Source organism: Salvia hispanica, chromosome 4 (assembly GCF_023119035.1).
Source record: "Salvia hispanica cultivar TCC Black 2014 chromosome 4, UniMelb_Shisp_WGS_1.0, whole genome shotgun sequence".
Taxonomy (NCBI): domain Eukaryota; kingdom Viridiplantae; phylum Streptophyta; class Magnoliopsida; order Lamiales; family Lamiaceae; genus Salvia; species Salvia hispanica.
Genome location: NC_062968.1, coordinates 56,823,158 through 56,842,279, shown reverse-complemented (window position 1 = coordinate 56,842,279; position 19,122 = coordinate 56,823,158). Strand labels below are relative to the sequence as shown.

Below are 19,122 nucleotides of genomic sequence, written 5' to 3'. Positions count from 1 at the left end.
AAATTTTTAGCGCCGATTATCTACTCATTATTTACCAACAACCACACCAACTATTATTTCTTTGTAGTGGCTAATAAATTAGACATCAATAGCTTGTTTTATTTTTTTGTATCCCTATTTCATAACAAACGATGATTGATTTGGATATATGTAAATGATATCCGTAGCATCCGGCACAATGTTTTTGTAAACTTTATTATTTATTTTTATTTATTTATAATATTATGGGTTTTTAGACTCACAAATTAAAAACGTGAATGCCGTTTAAGATCAGAATGAATATCAAATAAATCTTAGCATGTGCCTTGATTAAAGTTGACTGTTGAGTAGCACTTCATTAAGATCACTATATGGCAGATCTATATATCGAGACAGGGATTAAGAATAGAAAATTAATTTGATTAATGACATTTCATGGAGTACTACATTTTATCGAGACGATAATTAATTAACTGCGTTAACTTTACAAATGAACACCGGGTGAATTTGTGGAGTAGAAGAATGTGATTTTTTTTATGGGGTATTAAAGATTTTTAAAAAAATTAGAAGAAAAAGACTTCAATAAAAAACAATGAGAAAACCACAAAAATAATGTGAAACAGACACATAATTACCCAATATTATTGTTATTTATATTATTCAAACAAATATTTAAGTTTGGATTTTTTATTATAAACGAGACATATAAGGGCATTCACAATGGGGCGGAGGATAGCTCCGCCCTATGCTCCGCCACATCAGCATTCTATCCTCCGCCCCTTCCACCTGCAATGGGGCGGACTGGCTATAGCCCGCCTTATAGTCTGCCCTATAATTTTTACTTCTATTTTGTATTTAATTTATGTTTGCAAATATATCAAGCAAAATAAATATAAAAAAGCAACACAATTAAGGCAAATCCTACATTTACTTAAATAAAAAAAAAGTTACAAAATTAGAAATAAAAAAAAGTGCACTACAGATAAAAAGAGGCTAGTCTAAAGCATTCCCAACTTGCAGCGGAGGCTCATCGATCATATCCTGGAGGTACGTGATTTGAGTCGGGTTGTCCGTCTGCCTGAGGGTGTTGTGCGTGTCCAACAACGTCCTATAGTCGGAGGAGGCCACCAACTCCCTGTAGGCATGTCCCGCAGCCGAAGTCGGGGCCGTGGTCGCGCTCGGGGCCATAACAATGGGCGGAGGATGCGACGGAGGATGCGTCCTCCGCCCCTTCGTCCACCACTGTAGGGTTGCGGACGATGGACAACCGATGATCAATCCTCCGCAGATGATGCGCGTCCTCCGTTGCATCCTCGCCCCATTGTGATGGCATCCTCCGCCCCATCGTACCCATCACAATTTTGTTCACCACGTTTTTAATACTTTATACACAAATATGCTTGTGTTTCAATTATTGAAAAAAAAAAGTTAAGCACCCATCACAATATCGTTCACCACTTTATATTATTCACAAACAAATGCTTGTGTTTCATTTATTTCGTTGAGATATTCCACGCTGGCATCAACTGTGGAATATTCTCATCACTCACATTATATAAAAATATAGTAACAAAGAGATCTCACTAAAAGGCAAATTCACTTATCCATCCAAATCACACATCTGAGGCTCTTTCCTTGATGAAGCAAATCAAAAGCTTTATTGATCTCTTCAAATCCAACCTCATGTGTCACAAACTTATCCAGCTCCAATTCCTGCACCAATGCAAAATTAAACCTCTAATTTATCACTCAATACAACAAGCAACACGAACACGGACACGAACACGATACTGATATACCTTATCCATGTACTTCTTAACGAGGATTGGAATGTCCGACTTTGTCTTGAGACCTCCGAACAAGGATCCCGATATAGTTTTTCCATTAACGAGAAGTTCGACAGATCTGAATTGGAGCATCGCGTCGGGTCTATCCACCCCAAGCACAATCGTCTTTCCCCACCCCTGGTGTAATGTAACATGGAATCAGCACAAAAACTCGTGTTAATTAAACCTTCAAGGCCGGAGGACAAACCTTTCGACAGCAGGCATATGCTTCCTCGACTAGGGATGACCTTCCAACACACTCGAAGCAATAATCTGCTCCTCCATCGGTCATCTCGTTTATCATCTGAATTAACCATAGCAACACTTGACTAACGAGAAATATAGTACTAGTACATATTTCTAAACGAGAAGAATGCAAGTGGCGAACTTCCTCACCTGGCTTACGGATTTATCACCGCAGCTTGTTGAGTCGATGAAATCAGTCACTCCAAACTTTTTACCTGTGATGAAGATATTAGTACAGAATAAGTATTATGTCGATTTCTCAAATCCAATGATCATTTAAGCTTCATTACTCTTTCTATATTAAGAGGAGGGCTTACTCGGTTCAAACTTCTCAGGGTTCACATCAACACCAATGATTCGAGCAGCACCACACAATCTCGCCCCTTCTGCAACCTTCGTACCACGCCTAGTTTATCTAGAGATGTACACGAAAAAAAGAGACGAAAAACAGAGAAAAAGGAAGGGATTCTTACTGCCAATCCAATTGATCCTAAACCGAAGATGGCAACTGTAGATCCTTTTTCGACGCTTGCTGACCTCCAAGCCGCTCCCACGCCTGGAAAAACATCAGACGTGCTTCAAATTCTATGCATATCATTATCAACTCCATTTAATCAGATCATACATACCTGTGGAGACTCCACAGGAAAGGAGGCAAGCCCGGTTGGGAGGGATTGTCGGGTCGACTTTGATCACATTAGCAAGATGAACAACAGTGTACTCACTGAAACTAGACACAAACATGAAATGGTGTATAGTCTCCCCGTTGAGGTCCCTGAACCTGCTCGAGCCATCGTGCATCCAGGGATCGATTTTGAACGGGTACTTGGTGCATAGGTTGCTCTTCTTGGACTTGCAGTCTCTACACTCCGCACACTCTGACATAAAAATCGGGATGACCATGTCGCCTTCGACAACCTCGGTCACCCCTTCGCCAACACTCTCCACCACACTACAAGTGGAGAAAGAGCCATTTGAAGGATCAATTTTTGGAAATTTGATTTTGCAAGACTCAATTTTTATCTCATAAAAATCGGGATGACCATGTCGCCTTCGACAACCTCGGTCACCCCTTCGCCAACACTCTCCACCACACTTCAAGTGGAGACAGAGCCATTTGAAGGATCAATTTTTGGAAATTTGATTTGTCAAGACTCAAATTTTGGAAATTTGATTTTGCAAGACTCAATTTTTGGAAATTTGATTTTGCAAGACTCGATTTTTATCTCATCACAGAATGCATCTTTTATGTAAATTAGGGGAAAATGACATATTCTCTAAGATTAGGATCCATGAAAATTGGAAATAGTTTATCAGCAAAGTAAATATAAAATCAAATATTACCCAACTGCTTCATGTCCAAAAATCCTGGGAAACGACGCCGTCGGCACCTTCAAGAGTTGACCGAAAAAACAAAGGTAAGGTTGAAGAAAACAAATCAAAATTGATGGGTGAAATTGATAGTAATTAGCATACATTTAAGTTCAAGAAAGTGACATCGCTGTGGCAGAGAGAAGTGCAGATGATTTTGATGCGAAGCTCGCCGGATTTAGGAGGATCGACGACGATCTCCTCGATCACCAGCGGCGCCGCAGCTGCCCTCGCCACCGCCGCTGCAAAAACAGCCGGCGTTGACCGCTTATTAGTGTATACAGATAAGTAGATTTAATAGTATTATTAATTGGTTAGTAATTTACCTCTGCATTTAATGGGTTTGCCCGCAGTGGTAGTGTTGGCCATTGAAAAAAATTTGATTTTTTGGCAATGTGAAAATGAGAAGTGCAGATTTAATTTGATGGAGAGGATAATGATAAGGCCATTTTTGATTTTGTAATAATGCAGACGCAGTAGTTACGTTGTGGAATCTTTAATCTGAAGTGTGACAGGGTACCAGACTATTGTGTAACAACTTTTGGATTCTTCAACGAGGACTCTAACAAATTAATTTAATCTTGCCTAAGTAATTGATGACATATTGCCAAACTTATGACCAAATAGTGCTTATAAATTATTAATTGACTTTTGGTATTTCAAGCTAATTGGTATGATATTCAAAAGTTATTTAATTGTACTATGTTTAGATTTGGTATGAAGAAAATGATGATGGATTGGGCATTCAGTTTTTATGAGGAAAATGTTACAGTGTCTCTTAAAATCCCGAGCTCACTCAAAAATAAGTGATTTGATATTTTTATGAAGAGTATTTTGACATGAATTTATCGAGTGCGTAAGTGACTCTTAGAGCATCTTTTAATAAATCGTAGGAAGTGATTCTTAGAGCATCTCCAATGGCTTTAGGCCAGCCACATGCTAGCCACTCTCTCTCTGCCACGTCATCAACACTAAAATTCCACCTGCCACATCATCATTTTAATCAAATAGGTTAGCCTTGCGGGCCAGCCACAGGCTAGCCGCAATAAAAATAATTCAAAAACAACTACATTTACGGAATTAAACACAAAATACGGAATTAAATCTACGACACATATACGGAAAAAATTCGTTAATTTTATTTAAATAAAAGAAAGTACATTAACTAAAAATAAAAAAAAATTACATAATAAAAAAAAATCCGGACTTCCACACACGAGCCACCACCCCACTCTACTCCTCACTAATTTATTAAAAAAATACATTAAAAATGCAATAATTTTATATAAATTAAAAAAGGTCCATCCTAAAAATAATCATAAAAAAATACATTAAAAATGCATAAAAAATACATTAAAAAATGCAATAAATAAAAAAAATACATAAAAAATACATTAAAAAAATGCAACAGGCTAGCCGAAATTGAGCCTACAATGGCGACTAGCGGGATCGGCCAGCGGTCGGCTAACGCCCGCAAATCGGCTAGAGCTCGCCGATCGACTAGCCAAAATACCGCTGACCGGTTCCAATAGTTCGACTAGCCGGTGGGCTAGCCGCTATTGGAGATGCTCTTAAATTCCAAATGATAAATAAGATGGATCATTAGATTTATGGACGGAGCTAGTGTATGTTGAGAAGGGGCAAATCCCCTGCCTCAATTTTTATTTTATTTTATGTAAGAATACATAGCATTTTATTTTAATATATTTATTCTACCACTGAAATGCATCCTATATTTTAATAAAAAAATAACACACTACCCTAAAATATTCGCAGTCCTATATTTTAAAATGAAATAGCCCCTCCTTCAAAATAAAATACGTAGAGCCCTGGAAAATAGAAAAAGGTCTATAAAAATTGTATGCAGTTTGATAACATAATAAGCAGAGCTAGATCGAAACAAAGGAAGTCACCAAGGACTTTGGATAGCTAAATTGTCTTCCCTTTGTTATATTTCTATAATAATTTATTTGTATATTTATAATTTTGCCCCTCAAATATAACTTTTGGCTCCATCCCTAATTAGATTATTCAAAGTAGGTTACTTATTAGAGTTAGAACTAAGAAAATAAATGACTCTAGTCAATGTGTCGTGCCAACGGGTTAGGAGTTATGCTCAAGTTATGAGCCTTTTTTAGTAATCCATCCAATCCTTACGGTTGACACGAAATTTTTCGGCAAAGAGTTTAAGAAAGCAATGTTTATTGTTACGTAGATATGTAAAATCATTGTCACGTAACGAAATATGTACATACTTATATAAAATCAAGTATAGTGGCCCAACATTGTCTTTTGTTTTATCCAATTAATTTTTTTCCAATACCCATAATGTATACGAGAATTCTACAACTGTATACGAAGACGATGGCTCTAGACAAGAGGCAAGGCTTCACGACACTTGTATTCTCAACATTGAAACAATGAGCTAGTAGATTATTTGCATTTCTCCTTGGCCTTCTCTTTTAGAAAAGTACAGCTCAATTCGATGTCGATCCATTTCGAATCAACATACATAATTGATTTTTGTAATGAGGAGACTCGGTAGGATTGAATGCCGATCCATTTCGAATCAACAAACACAATTGATTTTTATAATATGGAGACTCGGTAGGATTGAAAATCGAACTTATGCCGTTATGACTTTTTGTTATGAAGATGCAGTCTAAGTTAAGAAAAACTGATTTTTATAGTAAAGTATTATTTAATTTTAATTTTAGAACCGTCAATAACTAGAGTAAATAAGTTTTAGATAAGAAGGAATCATTATTTTCCATCAAAATTAATAGTACTAAAATTATGGGGCGAAAATAGGATTATAGCCTAAACGAAGCCCTACTAAACTAAAGAAAATTTGGGAAAGTCTAGACGCTTCTGGAAGAAATACAGATTTGACAATGTTAATACGTTGCTTTTTTTTTCTTTTTTTTTTCTCGTCAAAATCATTTCTTTGAATCCAAAATCTAGCACTTTTCCTATCCACCCTTCCCCGATTTTCTCTCCGAAAATCACAGAGGTTCGATTTTGCTGCTTTGATTTTGCATTTGAATCAGCCTTTTTCGATTGCTATTCCCCTTTCCTTCTATTATTATGCGATATGATTTTCCATCGTGAACCCTAAGTTCTAGCTGTTTTACTCTGTTTTCCCCAAGTTGTTATTGTGAAGCCATATATCTATTTGTGGTATCGTGTGATCGCCAATGGAAGAAAAGTTAGCATTTTATTGATTTGTTTTTCCTGAATGCGCCGCTCCTTCCATTTGATTGGAAGTTGCTTAATTGATTTGTGAGAATTATGGCTGTGTTGGACTGCTCTGGATTATGTGAACTTCTAATCGAATTTAGAATATGATTAGGAATGGCTAATTCTTCCAATTTTATGCGTTTTTGTTCCACTATTTTAGTTTTTTGCAGTAGTTTCATCTTGTTTATTACTAGTAGAGTTAATAAAAAGCAAAATGAGACATGGGATGATGACTAGATCGATCACTCGGTTCACATTAACGAGAATTACATGCTTTAGAGATGCAAATCCATAGCCATTATTGCCCAAAGGTTTTGTAGCTGAATGATAGCTAAGCTCAAGAGTCTTGTCTTTTGCTGTTCAAATTAATATCAACATTACTATCAAGAGATGTGAAGTACATTTTCCCCTTGTGTAGATACTTTTACAGCTCGAAACAACTTGTGAGACTTTGTTGAGTTTTATGACACCATTTAATTTATGAGTTCATCTTACAATTTTTTATTGCAATGATGAGACTTACTACAGTTCTACACCCGGATCTTATGATGTTCATTGTGTCCAGATATACAGTGGCATTTAAGTTACATGGCTGAGTCAAAGCCTAGTGATGGATCTAGTACAAGTGATGTGTGTGGTGGAAGTTCAGAATCAACTCTTCAGCTCAATGTCAAGACCCTGGATTCACGGATTTACAGCTTCCATGTGGATAAGAATGTAATTTCCTAGATACTATGTGATTACTTAATTACTTTGCAGACAATTAATTCTAGATGCAGATTAGGGAGGCATTGGATGCATTATCTATTCCTTCTTTCTGAATCAGCCATACTATCTTTTTCCAAGTAAATTTTGGGGTTCATATGTCGTCCAGTACCCATCAGATATTGGAGGTTGATATGTTGTTTACCCCTTATGATTCTGAGAAAAGGAATAAATTTTAAGACAGCCTCAAAGAAGTTTTTATTCGGCCATTCCATAAGTCCATAATTTGTAGCTTGTTTTTTGGTCATTTTTATCTTCATTGTCTAACATGTTGATTAACACCATTTCAGATGCCTGTATCAGCATTTAAGGAGAAAATAGCAATTCAAAGTGGTGTTCCTGTTGGGCAGCAGCGTCTAATTTTTAGGGGCAAGGTCTTGAGGGATGAGCATCGTCTTTCAGAATATAGTATCCTACCAATTGGTGCTTGCTTTTTATGTACTTATGAATTGAGCGGCATGTCAATTATTACAAATAAAATAATATAGACTTTTCATTAAGTGATGAAGAGATTGGGAGGTATCTTTGTGCATGTATATTAAAGATCCATGTTATAGGCTAAGTTTTTTTTTTTTTTTTTTTCTGTTAAGTTCCTGAACTTTTAGTATGATGCATTTAGCAACTAAATTCACTTAGCCGTAATCAGATTTTTGTGGAACTCCCTCAGCGCATGTTATTCATTTTATTAGTAACTCTTTATCTTCTCTGGTTGCTTTTGCCTGTGTTATTTGCTTGTAACACAATTAATTTGATGCATGAATTGTATATGGTAAAGTATTAGTGATACCAGAAGTCTGGTATCTTAGTGGTATTCCTGACCTTTATGAGGCGAGAGAATGGGGTTTGATCTCCAATTCTCCACAAAATCAATGTTCAAAAGCTCTACCGTCTGTCTACATTAAAAAAAGGAACTTCTTCGGGTTTCATGTTACAAAAATAAAGTTTAATGGCCTTACCCCTAGAAAAATATTTCGAGGGGTTAATAGAATTTGCTAATAATGCAATGCACTTCATACCATCTTCATGGTTTACACTTAACAATGTAATAGATGTGGAAAACGGGGATACATTACATTTAGTTGAAAGGCAGCCACAGCCTTCTACTGGGTCTAGCTCTGGAGAGGCAACCTCAAACAATGGCGTTAGAGGTTGTGAGAAATTGCAATCCTGTGATGTTGGTCTATCTGTCTTCAAGAAGTTTCCCAGGTTTGTTTATTGCTTCCTTTTTCTGTCTTCAGGACAGGATTCTGCTGGTGGGCCACGCCATCGTATTGGGCCAGTTGCGCATAGTATTGTATTGGGGACCTTAAATGTTGGGGATCCTGGCGAAGCTGTTGTGCCAGATATAAGTCGGGTATGTCCATGTTGTTATGCATGGTTTGCCAACTAAAACTTGATGGAACATTGTATGCTGTCTTTTCCATGCCAATTCACTGATTTTTTTATGCTTTTTAGGTGATTGGGGCTGTATTGAACAACATTGGGATCACTAACCTGACAGGAGGCTTGCAACCAGGGCATCCGGTATTAGTTTCCTATTTCTTTTAGTTTAACTCTATGATCTATCTTGGTGCGCTTATCTTTTTAGCAAGTTGTTTGTATATTTGTGCAGTTTCCTGTAGATGCTTGTGTAGTGGTTCTTATGCAATGTTGTTTATATATTATACTTTATCTTTGATTATTGCGCTTGTGATATAGGATATGTTATCTGTGGGTTTTCACTTTTCAGTTACGTGGTCTCTATTACTGCAATTTCCTTTAGGCTAAATAGTATGGTGACCTGTATCTTGTTTTAACATTATCCACGAGCTGTTTTCCTTTACTCTTTGCTATTGGGGCTTTTCACTCTTCATTCACAATTGGAATTGGAATTCCTGCCTAATTCTTTTCTGATTTAATTACTCTCTTTTTTTCACTTGGTACATGTGCATCAGTTTTCTTTGGGGCACTATTTTATTCTGCTTGTGTTCATTGTGGGTGTACAGTAGTCCTTATTAGCGAATGCTGATGTAAGCTTGCTTTACTTTCTGATTAAGTTCATATATTAATATGATTCTGTTGAACCTTAGCTCATTTATGTGAAATATGAAATCACTGCCTGTATTGCAAGCTACCATGGAAAGTGGGAGTATGTTGTATACACAATCAAACTCACTCTGAATTATCTTGAGATATTATTCCAAACTTGACCTACGCTTTTAAAGGCCTTCTCAGACCACTACATATCAAAGAGGATTTTGATAAACACATGAAAATGATGATGAGAACAGATTGATTACTCCCATCTTAAGCGTTCTTTAATGTGTGTTGGGTACACCGTGAGAAGATTCGAACTATATTGAACTTGTAGTCATCTTTTTAAAAATTTTATACGCTCATCAGTTCAATTAGTTGTGAACAGTTCCTTCTCATTTTCAGGCCTCTCATGGAAATGCAACAGAAGCATCCCAGGGTCAGGCTGGCAGTGAAAATCAGGGTGGAAATCAGTCCATCCCATGGCAAGCCTTCCATGGCCCACCTGCATCCCATGCTATGCAAATCCCACTGGGAGCAGCAGTTGCTATTCCATCTTTGAACATGGTAGAAACTAGAAAGATAACCTGCCTTCCAATGAAGCCTTGAATAAGATTCATTTTTTTTCACATGAAAGTTTATTTTGGGTTACACTAAGTCAATCTTTCCCTTTCACAGCCAGTTCCTGATTCATTGAGCACACTTGTTGAATATATGAACAGAATGGAACAGGCTTTGCAAAATGGTAATAACATCAATATCCTTGTGTGTTGTCTTTCTTTGATAAAATAAAATGATAAAATGTCTTACTAGGATTTCTTTGAATTAGGAAATCAACCCAATCAGTCCACTGCTAGCGGTAGCACTCCTGCTACTGTATTGCCTCCAAATTCTCGTGGTTTACCAACAGTTGAAGGCCTGAGCATTGTCTTACAGCGTGCTCAACGTCTCCTTGGTGAACATGCCGTCCCAGCGATTTCTGTAAGCAGCATTCTGCAAGCTTTTATTTCTCTTCTTCTTTTAGTGCAGTTTCTTTGGCCAACATATTTGTGATTCATATTGTTTTTTAGTAACCACCATCTCTTTTGTTTTGGCTCATGCATAGATACATGTGTTTATCTTGTTACTTCTTCTCAGAGGTCTTGAGTCTTTGTATTCTTCATATGACTGGAAGGTTGCCATTTCAATGACACTTAACAAGAGAATCTAGTTATTTTTTGCTGAAACTTAGTCTAGTTAGCTATTGGCATGGAAATGAAAGGAGATTGTAGTTTTTTTGGTTATCGATTCCCTAATGCGTTTTGATTTTCTGTATCTTGAACATACCTTTTCTTTTGGCCTTTGAGAGTGATGTTTTTCATCTGAAAGGAAGAATTTTATTGGAGAAAGTATTTAATCCTTTTCTTCAAGGCTTGATGTGGGTTAAGAAAAGATGCTGCAACAGCTGTACTCAGGCTTGAGCCTGTCAGGAAACGACGAAGATTATAATCTATTAATTCTGATAAATGTATATCTAAATTGTGAAGCTTAGAAAAGAGGGTGAGTGGTGACAGTACAGCACAAGTTTTGAGATTGTGAAGAACTTAAGGAGTCTAGCTGTCTAGGTTTAGTATCTTATCAAATCCTTCATCATTATTCGGGCGGGTGCACCTCATCTATAGAACTTGTGTTATTACTTTTGTAGTTCATTTGTAATGGTTCTGATACCATAAATATACTTTGTAGCGAACTGCAGTTCGTTTGGATGAAGGAAGGGGGTCGAATGATCCTACCGTAAGGGGGCAAGTACAGACAGAATCCATTCAGTTCGGCATGGCCATGCAGCATTTAGGTGCTCTTTTCCTAGAGCTTGGGAGGACTGTTTTGACTCTTCGCATGGGACAAACTCCTGTATGTCTTTATGTTTAAACTCAAGCAGTTTCCAATGTCTAAATGATAGCCACTAACATATACTGGTATTCATGTAGGCTGACTCTTTCGTGAATACTGGGCCTGCTGTGTATATATCTCCATCCGGGCCTAATCCGATTATGGTCCAGGTTTGTAATTGAATACCTGTATGAAAATTATAGTTCCTGTATATTGTTCAGATAGTGCTTGTACTGTTTTTGCTGTGTTGTGAAATTGGAGCACAATTTCGACTTCAGATATATGTTTGCTGACTTTGCATTGTCTGGTGATATAGCTATGAACTTCTATCTGCTGATTTGTATGTACTCCAAATCTCTAATGAAAATTCAGATTCTTTTGGTCGATAAAAGAATCAACCTATTTCTTCTCTGAAGGTTTGTCTGTGTAGTGTGTATCAAGTGTATGTATGTATGTTGACCATAAGTTCATACATTGAACTTCCTTGATGCTCTGTTCTTAATAATTTAAAACCTTGCTGATATGATAATAGGAAAATGATTTTGACAGTTGATCATCTTCTGCAGCCATTTCCTCTCCAATCTACCTCTCTTTTTGGCGGTTCATCTGGTGTTTCAACGAGTCACGTACCTCTGGGTCCAGTTGGTGTTGCTACAGTTCCAAGGAATGTAAATATTCACATCCATACAGGTATGTTGTACTTAAGAATGTGCTTGTAAGAATTCTGCGAAGGGTACTGATGCCATACGATGTTTAATCAGGGGCAGCACTGGCACCTACAGTCTCTACAGTTGGTAACAGAGCTCCTAATGGAGAAGGAATGCAAGGGCAAGCTGCCAATGCAACTGCATCTGCTGATTATGGTCAAGCTCATGGAACCACTGGGTTAAACATTACCAGAACTTCTATTCAGTCACAACCTATCTCATTTTCTGCTTCCGGTGCTGTACCAACTGGTACTGTTGACCAACAGCCTCCACAATCTACATCTATTTCCTCAACTTTAGCTGATCTCAGCTCCCAGATGAGAAGTTTAGTTCTTAACATGCAGGGTGAAAACAATGCACCATCAGGTATTACAATTTACACACCTATAGAATATGCTTGCCCCCTAGTGTTTTGTATACTGACGTATACCTATATGTGAAGGTCAACCAGATAGTTCAAGTAATCAAGAGGAATGTGCCCGGTCTGGTGCCAGAGATGCAGACATCGGAAGAACTGGTACCACAGCTGCTGAGACCAGCAATATGGATGACCAGAAGGTGAGAAGTATAAGCAAAATGATGTTCTTCTGTAACTCCCAGCATGTTTCTTACTCAACACAAACTCACAGGTCGAAACTTCCTACCACAAACCCAAATTTGAGCCTTCTATTGCTTCTGATGGAGCCTCACATGAAATGTCAAGCACATCCAAGCAAGGTAACAATAGCACTGGTGGTTCTTCAAATGTTCCAATCGGATTGGGAGTTGGAGGCCTTCAACCTAAGGTAAGACATTTTTCCATTTCCTGGTCTACCGGAAGATAATTATTTTTTAGAGATGATGTCATATAACGTCTGCAATTATTTTTCATAGTTTCTAAATTTCTAAACGTAATGACAGAAGTAAAATGAAATTGAGAGGACTAAAACGAAGAATTAGAGTAAGTTTGTTAGACTGTTGAGGGGAACATGTACATCATTTTGCTACTATAAGACACTTTCAGTTAATGAGAAGAAATGAACTTTAATCTGGCACATCCAATTCCAAGAGAGTGAAAGTTATGTAAACCCTTTCTTGGAAAACATGTCTGATGTGTCACAAACAATCAACCTAGATACACATAAAGAAAATAGATATTGTGGCCCCAGGAAAACTGTTCAAGTCAAAGAATTTAAAGGATGAGTAGTGAGTTTGAGTTAGCCTCTAAGGAAAATCCCTCTTTCCAAAAGTATTAGCCTCCATAGTTATACTGTGTGTTTGATAGTTTCTCTTTTTAGTTCCCTCTGTACACCAATCTCTTAACTGAACAGCAGTTCACCCTGCTGACTGCTTCCTCCACAACCCAATGTGGCGATGCCTCATGGACATCTTTATTGGCATTTAGGTTTGGATATGTCCCGACTAACCTATTTTCTAGCATTCTGGGTTCTACAAAATCATCTTTTAAAGGGGAGAAGAACCCTAATAAGTACATGCTCTAGCAACATACAGCCTTAGCAATTTCAATCCACTCTAATCCTTTCTTTTTTGTCTGAAATTGTCCAACCTTTTCATTTTTGTGTGCATGACACTGTTGGGCTCCTGGATGAATGATCTACTAATTCTATAGCTTTTAGGTGAATCTTGTTCATGACCTTCTGCTGTAGCATTTGAACTGAGATTGTTAAAGCTCTTATGTTTGACTTGTAGCTATTACCGATGTAGTAGGTTGTCCAGATTAATTGTGTATGAGTTTATCATGATTGTCTCTTCATGGGGCTTAAGTTCTTGCTACAGAGTTTCTCATGATTACTTGTATTATTTCTGCTTATATTTGTGGCAGAGGCGAGGTAAGCAGCCACCAGCACAACCCAAGGATGTTGATGGTTCACACACTGATAGTCAGGGAAAGCAAGCTAGAGCAGTTGGTCAACACGTTTTGCAGTCACTTGCATCTCTTTCAAAAAGTGGAAATACAAATCCTTCACCCTCAGCACAAACACCTAATATTGCCAGTGGTGTGGAAACTAGTCTGCCAGCAGCAAGGCAAAATGTTGATGGCCAAAGTGATTTGGCAGATGCAATGTCCCAGATTCTGCAGGGTCCTGCTCTAGATGGCCTATTGTCTGGAGTTTCACAACAGACGGGGGTCGGGTCACCAGATATGCTGAGAAATATGTTGCAACAGTTCACTCAAAATCCTACAATGAGAAATACAGTTAATCAGATTGCACAGCAGATGGACAACCAAGATCTTGGAAGCATGTTTTCAGGTATGGGTGGAGGCCAGGGAGGAGGATTTGATTTGTCAAGAATGATGCAACAGATGATGCCTATTGTTGCTGGGGCTTTAGGAGGTATTTCGTCTGGTTCTGAAGTAGCGTCCCCAGCAGAACCTGCGCTATTGGAGAATAGGTCAAGAAGAGGGATGTCAATAACTAATGGTGACCCTCAGGTTTGTGTAGAAGATTATACGAATATGTTTCAAGTCCATATATGCATCATACATGGTTATAAGGCTACATTGCATATAAAGTTGCCACATATTGATTTCCTAGAAGAGCAATAGCGTTTTAAGCATAAACCGTGAATTATATCCTTAAGCAACCTTGGACTAAATGATGAACTATTTTATACAAAATCAAAATTACTAACAGATTTTTCTTGTGTAAACTTGATTTATCAAATTTTTTAAATTTCTTATTTTCCACAAGTGTGCGTCCAACGTTTTCTTCTTTATTTGACATAAATATTGTGTTTGTGTTGAGGGGCGGGTATATATATATAGAGAGAGAGAGATTATGAGATTAATACTACCGTTGACATGCAAACTACTGTTATTGTTCCCTTTTCCTTAGAATAACTTGTGGTTTCTATCTCCCACGTGAATATTCTTCGTCTTTCACTTTTAGTCCTACAATATTTTTGTTTGATGAAGTATGCTTTGTTAACCTCTGAACCAGCAGATTGATCTCCAACAAGTAGTTCAGAGGCTTACAAATAATGGTTCATCTCGGGAAGTTTTCCACTCTCTAGTAGACGGGGCAGTAAACCTTTTGGGTGATGGCAGTGCTGTGGAACATCTTGTAAACGAGTTGGGCAGTCAGGAAGGGCTCGTTCAGGTGCGTGGTCTTTCTTTACTTTCTACATTCAATAATCTGCTATAGCATCAGAATGAAGCTTCACCATTTCTCTGTTTGGTTATCAACAGGAATTCATGGAAATGTTCCACCATGACGTATCACGAAGAATTCTCGATGACCCAGAATCTTAGGAACTCTTATCTACTCACCCTTATTATGCTTCTGTTCATACAAAGCCGTCTGGTAGCAGGAAACTGAACTCATTTGTGGTCTGCTTTTGTCGCAATTACAAGTGATTTTGTCCAAACAGGTAGGGTGTATAAAGAATTGATCTTCAAGTACCTTTGCACATGACATTGCTTGAAATTATGTTGCAGACGGCTTTGAATTGCTGGTTGAGGAATATTCACATGGCCTTGATTTATCAAGTTTTAGTTTTTCTTTTCAACTTTGGATGTGTTATTATGCTAGTTTGTTTGTGTAAATGTATATTTCTTTTTGCTTTTTGCGTCCTATCAATATCACAACTTCATATTTGAACTGTTTCTAGTGCACGAGATTCAAAGATAAATGTGGCAAATATGTGAGCCAGATTTTTTATTTTAATGAAAATGGAAATATCACTTATATTCCAGTTTTTAAAATTTATATAAAGAGAGATGGGAAATTACAAACTCCTCAAGATTCAACTAATAAAAAGGCCCGTAGGAATTTTTAAACCAAAGAAATTTTTTTGGATAAATAGTTGATTTTGTTTCATCGTTACAAAAAATGAAATCTGTTTAGAATTTTTCCAATTGAGACATTGTGTGGTAGCTGAAAATAAGAACAAAATTGGTGGAAAGAGTAGAAGCAAACACAAATTAAAAATTTAAGTATTTATTGTTTCTCATTATAATTAATATATTATAAATGGTTACTATATTGTGATTTTTGTACTAAATTGGTTATTAAATATTCTCTCCGTCCATGAAAAATAGACGAATTTTAATATAGAATTGATAAAGTAAGAGTGAAAGGAAAAGAGTAAGAGAGAAGTAATGTTAATGGAATGTGTGGTCCATATTAATAGTAGTAATAAAAAAGGAAAAAAAAAGTAAGAGAGAAGTGGTGTTAGTGGAATGTGAGGTCCATATTAGTAAGAGAGAAAGGAAAAAAGTAAGAGAAAAATTGAAAACTTTTTTTTTTAATATGCTATATTTTTTGTGGACAACTAAAAATGATAAATATGCTCTATTTTTTTTGGGATAAATGAAGTATTAATTTGTTTTTAAAAAAAAGTCTGAAATTCGGGCCTGAATAACCCGGTCCATTGAGATAATTGGGCCTTGGACCCGAATATTTCAAGCTGATTCGGCCCGCTCCACAAATTCCCCCAAACCCAACGATTTTTCTATCACCAAACCGTAAATCCTCGCCCTTTCCCCAAATTTTACTCTCAATCTGTCACCGGACTCCGCCGCAAGGTTAGTTTTACTTCAATCGCCGCCGATTTATTTGTAGATTCACTTTGATTCCATTTCCTCCGATTAATTTTTCCAGCTGAGGTTTTTCTCTGCAGTTGAGTGGTTTTTCTGTTGTGATAGTGGTTATCGATTCTTCTTAGGGATTTGATTACATCGCGAGATATGCATTGTCAAATGAATTTATCAATTTCTATGATGCGAATTAGTTGTGAATTGTGCCTCTGTCGAACAATTTCGCAGAGCTCGATTCGATTTCCTAGTCTGACTTCTTTGCTGTCGATAGAAAAATCAAAGACAGAAATGAGTTTTTGTATGTGCAATTAGATGTTTTTGTATGTGTAATTAGATGTAGATTTCTGTTCATAATCCATTATACTATATATGTTGTTCATTGATGTGTTTATTGGGCATCAAAATAAGCATACTTTGGTTTGGTGTATTGGTTTCTATATTGGAGAAGCAGTTAGCTTTCCTGAGCATGTTTTCAATTGATGTGTTTAATGAAGTTTCGTGTTGCTCGATAGCACGTGGCCCGTGCAGGGCCGGGGAGTCTGCAACGCAAGTTGCGACCTGGCCCGAATGTTTTTACAGCTCTACTCATTTGGTGTTGAAATTGTTTGTTTGACGACAGAACATGGGAACCCCGACACCACAGTCTGTCGAGACTGTCCGAACCCCTGATGGCCGCCTCAAGTATCCCAGCCTCCTCACAAGTGCCAAGAAACACAAAGCGAGCTTCGTGCAGTTTGCTATCATGACCGGAATCCTAATGACGAGCCTGCGATCTCTCGCCCATAAGTACCGTATTCACGAACTCACGGAGGATGCTGCCTCCCTCAAGAAGGAGCAAGGGAGCCTCGCTGCTCGCATGAACCACATCAAGGAGAGCCTACGCGCTGAGGCCGCTGCTGAGCCCACGGGAGCGTTTGCTGCTAGGCTTTGCCTCCTCCTCGGAGATGAATGAAGCACTCATCCCTTCTGCCCCCAATAAGCATTTTGTAAAAGGTTGTTTGAGCTGTTTCTGGTGAATGATTTGTATCAGAATTTTACTAATAAGTTTGTGAAAATTAGGGAGTTAGAAAGAGTTATATTGTTATCCGGGAAATGTGTTCTTTCATTGAGGATTTTGAACTGAGATTATACAATATTTTTAGTCCTTTTTTGTTGGACTTGAATTGAGGTTTGAGTAATTTGATATTTTGAGGTGATAAAATAAATTTGATGTCCAACTTTCCAAATGAATACATTTTATTCAAAATGTTTTTCTCCCCCGTCCCACTTTAGGAGTCCTGATTTACCATTTTTGTGTGTCCCATTTTAGAAGTCCCAGTTGAAATTTTCCATAATTGGTAATAGGCTCCACATTACACTCACCTTTTTCCACTTACATTTTTTATTACTTCCTCCGTCCCCATTTAAGAGTCACGCTTTTCCATTTCGATCCGTCTCCAATTAAGGATCACACTTTATTTTTGCCATAAATAGTGAGTAGGTCTCACATTCCACTAACTCAATTCACTCACATTTTATTATAAAATCAATATAAAAAAATGGGTCTCAAATTCCACTAACTTTTTCAACCAATTTTCTTTACATTTCTTAAAACTCGTGTCCGGTCAAAGTGCGACTCTTAATCAGGGATGGAGAGAGTACAAAACTAATACTATATAAAAGTAGGATTCACATTCCACTATTTTTTTTTACCAACTTTTCTTTATAATTCTTAAATCCGTGCCGAACTTAATCGATATTTCTAAAGTGGGACGGAGGGAGTAAATTGATTTGGATTTGCTGGCATTGAATTGTTGTACTTTCTAGAAAGTGAGTTGTTTGTACACTATTAATTCTCATCATTGCTAATTACTACCACCGGTTTTCACCTATAAAAGCCATAATACCAAAAGCCTGTAAACGATATTAATAGTAATAAATTCTTGATTTGATTTTAATATTTCACAATTCTTCAAACAAAATTAATAGTAATCCAAGTACTACCATTGATTTTTGTTTCAAATTCATGATTTAATTATATTATCACTTACAAACAAACAAAACTACCATGTTTTTTAATAGCAAGATCCAAAAATAGTTGAAACCCACATGAAACGAATTACACCTCCCCTATTTATGTCATTCTACAATAGATCTGACATTTAATTATCACTGCACCACTCAGAATTCTAGATCCCCCCAGAAAATTTTCGATCTATTAATGAAGATTACACATGATGCAATTGACAATTCATAATTGTTTAAGTTATTATAACAAGAAGTCAACCTAACAAATTTCCTAGCCTTTTTAATTTTATTTCACATTGTTAGTGCTCATAAATGCATAGATTTTGATATAGTATATGATTACGCCAACTATATTAAGTTTGACCACACTACTCATTAATTGGTCTGATATTCTTACTAGATCGATTGCTAAACATAAACTCATACACACTAAGAGCCCATTTGATAAGTTAGTAATGTCTAGATATAGATATTTATATGACTATTTCTAAGTGTTTGATATCATAGTTAATCTATTATGTCAGCCCGTGGTTTTCTCTATGACCCATCTGAACCCGCA

The 19,122-nt window shown here is 37.0% G+C and overlaps 3 protein-coding genes across 4 annotated transcripts; 2 read left to right on the top strand and 1 right to left on the bottom strand.

The window, feature by feature from the left end:
* Positions 1-1,424: 1,424 nt before the first annotated feature.
* Positions 1,425-3,901, bottom strand: LOC125223826 (alcohol dehydrogenase-like 7). Its single transcript, XM_048127122.1, has 10 exons — positions 3,749-3,901; positions 3,528-3,664; positions 3,396-3,442; positions 2,681-3,003; positions 2,525-2,607; positions 2,369-2,444; positions 2,202-2,266; positions 2,014-2,109; positions 1,779-1,943; positions 1,425-1,692 (listed from the first exon to the last, which is right to left on the bottom strand). The coding sequence occupies exons 1-10, from the start codon at positions 3,789-3,791 to the stop codon at positions 1,576-1,578; spliced, it is 1,152 nt and encodes a 383-aa protein (XP_047983079.1). The 5' UTR covers positions 3,792-3,901; the 3' UTR covers positions 1,425-1,575.
* Positions 3,902-6,315: 2,414 nt separating this feature from the next.
* On the top strand, positions 6,316-15,526 carry LOC125222060 (ubiquitin-like domain-containing protein CIP73). 2 transcript variants are annotated; one of them, XM_048124469.1, is made up of 18 exons: positions 6,316-6,435; positions 7,228-7,379; positions 7,718-7,835; positions 8,477-8,575; positions 8,666-8,781; positions 8,883-8,951; positions 9,846-10,007; positions 10,119-10,185; positions 10,270-10,421; positions 11,166-11,330; positions 11,408-11,479; positions 11,876-11,999; positions 12,071-12,382; positions 12,459-12,574; positions 12,646-12,801; positions 13,839-14,450; positions 14,962-15,117; positions 15,207-15,526. In XM_048124469.1, the coding sequence occupies exons 2-18, from the start codon at positions 7,251-7,253 to the stop codon at positions 15,267-15,269; spliced, it is 2,688 nt and encodes an 895-aa protein (XP_047980426.1). In that variant the 5' UTR covers positions 6,316-6,435; positions 7,228-7,250; the 3' UTR covers positions 15,270-15,526. The 2 variants fall into 2 exon arrangements, with proteins under 2 accessions (XP_047980426.1, XP_047980425.1); XM_048124468.1 differs by having other exon boundaries at positions 14,959-15,117.
* Positions 15,527-16,424: 898 nt separating this feature from the next.
* LOC125222063 lies at positions 16,425-17,719 on the top strand. The gene is made up of 2 exons (XM_048124471.1): positions 16,425-16,544; positions 17,176-17,719. Exon 2 carries the CDS (start codon positions 17,179-17,181, stop codon positions 17,506-17,508), a length of 330 nt encoding a protein of 109 aa, XP_047980428.1. The 5' UTR covers positions 16,425-16,544; positions 17,176-17,178; the 3' UTR covers positions 17,509-17,719.
* Positions 17,720-19,122: the final 1,403 nt, after the last annotated feature.

Coding starts and splice junctions, on each gene's coding strand:
- LOC125222063 (XM_048124471.1), top strand. CDS start 17,179: ATGGGAACCCCGACACCACAGTCTGTCGAGACTGTCCGAACCCCTGAT.
- LOC125222060 (XM_048124468.1), top strand. CDS start 7,251: ATGGCTGAGTCAAAGCCTAGTGATGGATCTAGTACAAGTGATGTGTGT. Junction 8,782..8,882: donor TTGTGCCAGATATAAGTCGG/GTATGTCCATGT, acceptor TATGCTTTTTAG/GTGATTGGGGCTGTATTGAA. Junction 10,008..10,118: donor CTATTCCATCTTTGAACATG/GTAGAAACTAGA, acceptor TCCCTTTCACAG/CCAGTTCCTGATTCATTGAG.
- LOC125223826 (XM_048127122.1), bottom strand. CDS start 3,791: ATGGCCAACACTACCACTGCGGGCAAACCCATTAAATGCAGAG. Junction 3,665..3,748: donor CAAACCCATTAAATGCAGAG/GTAAATTACTAA, acceptor CTGTTTTTGCAG/CGGCGGTGGCGAGGGCAGCT. Junction 1,944..2,013: donor CATATGCCTGCTGTCGAAAG/GTTTGTCCTCCG, acceptor ACATTACACCAG/GGGTGGGGAAAGACGATTGT.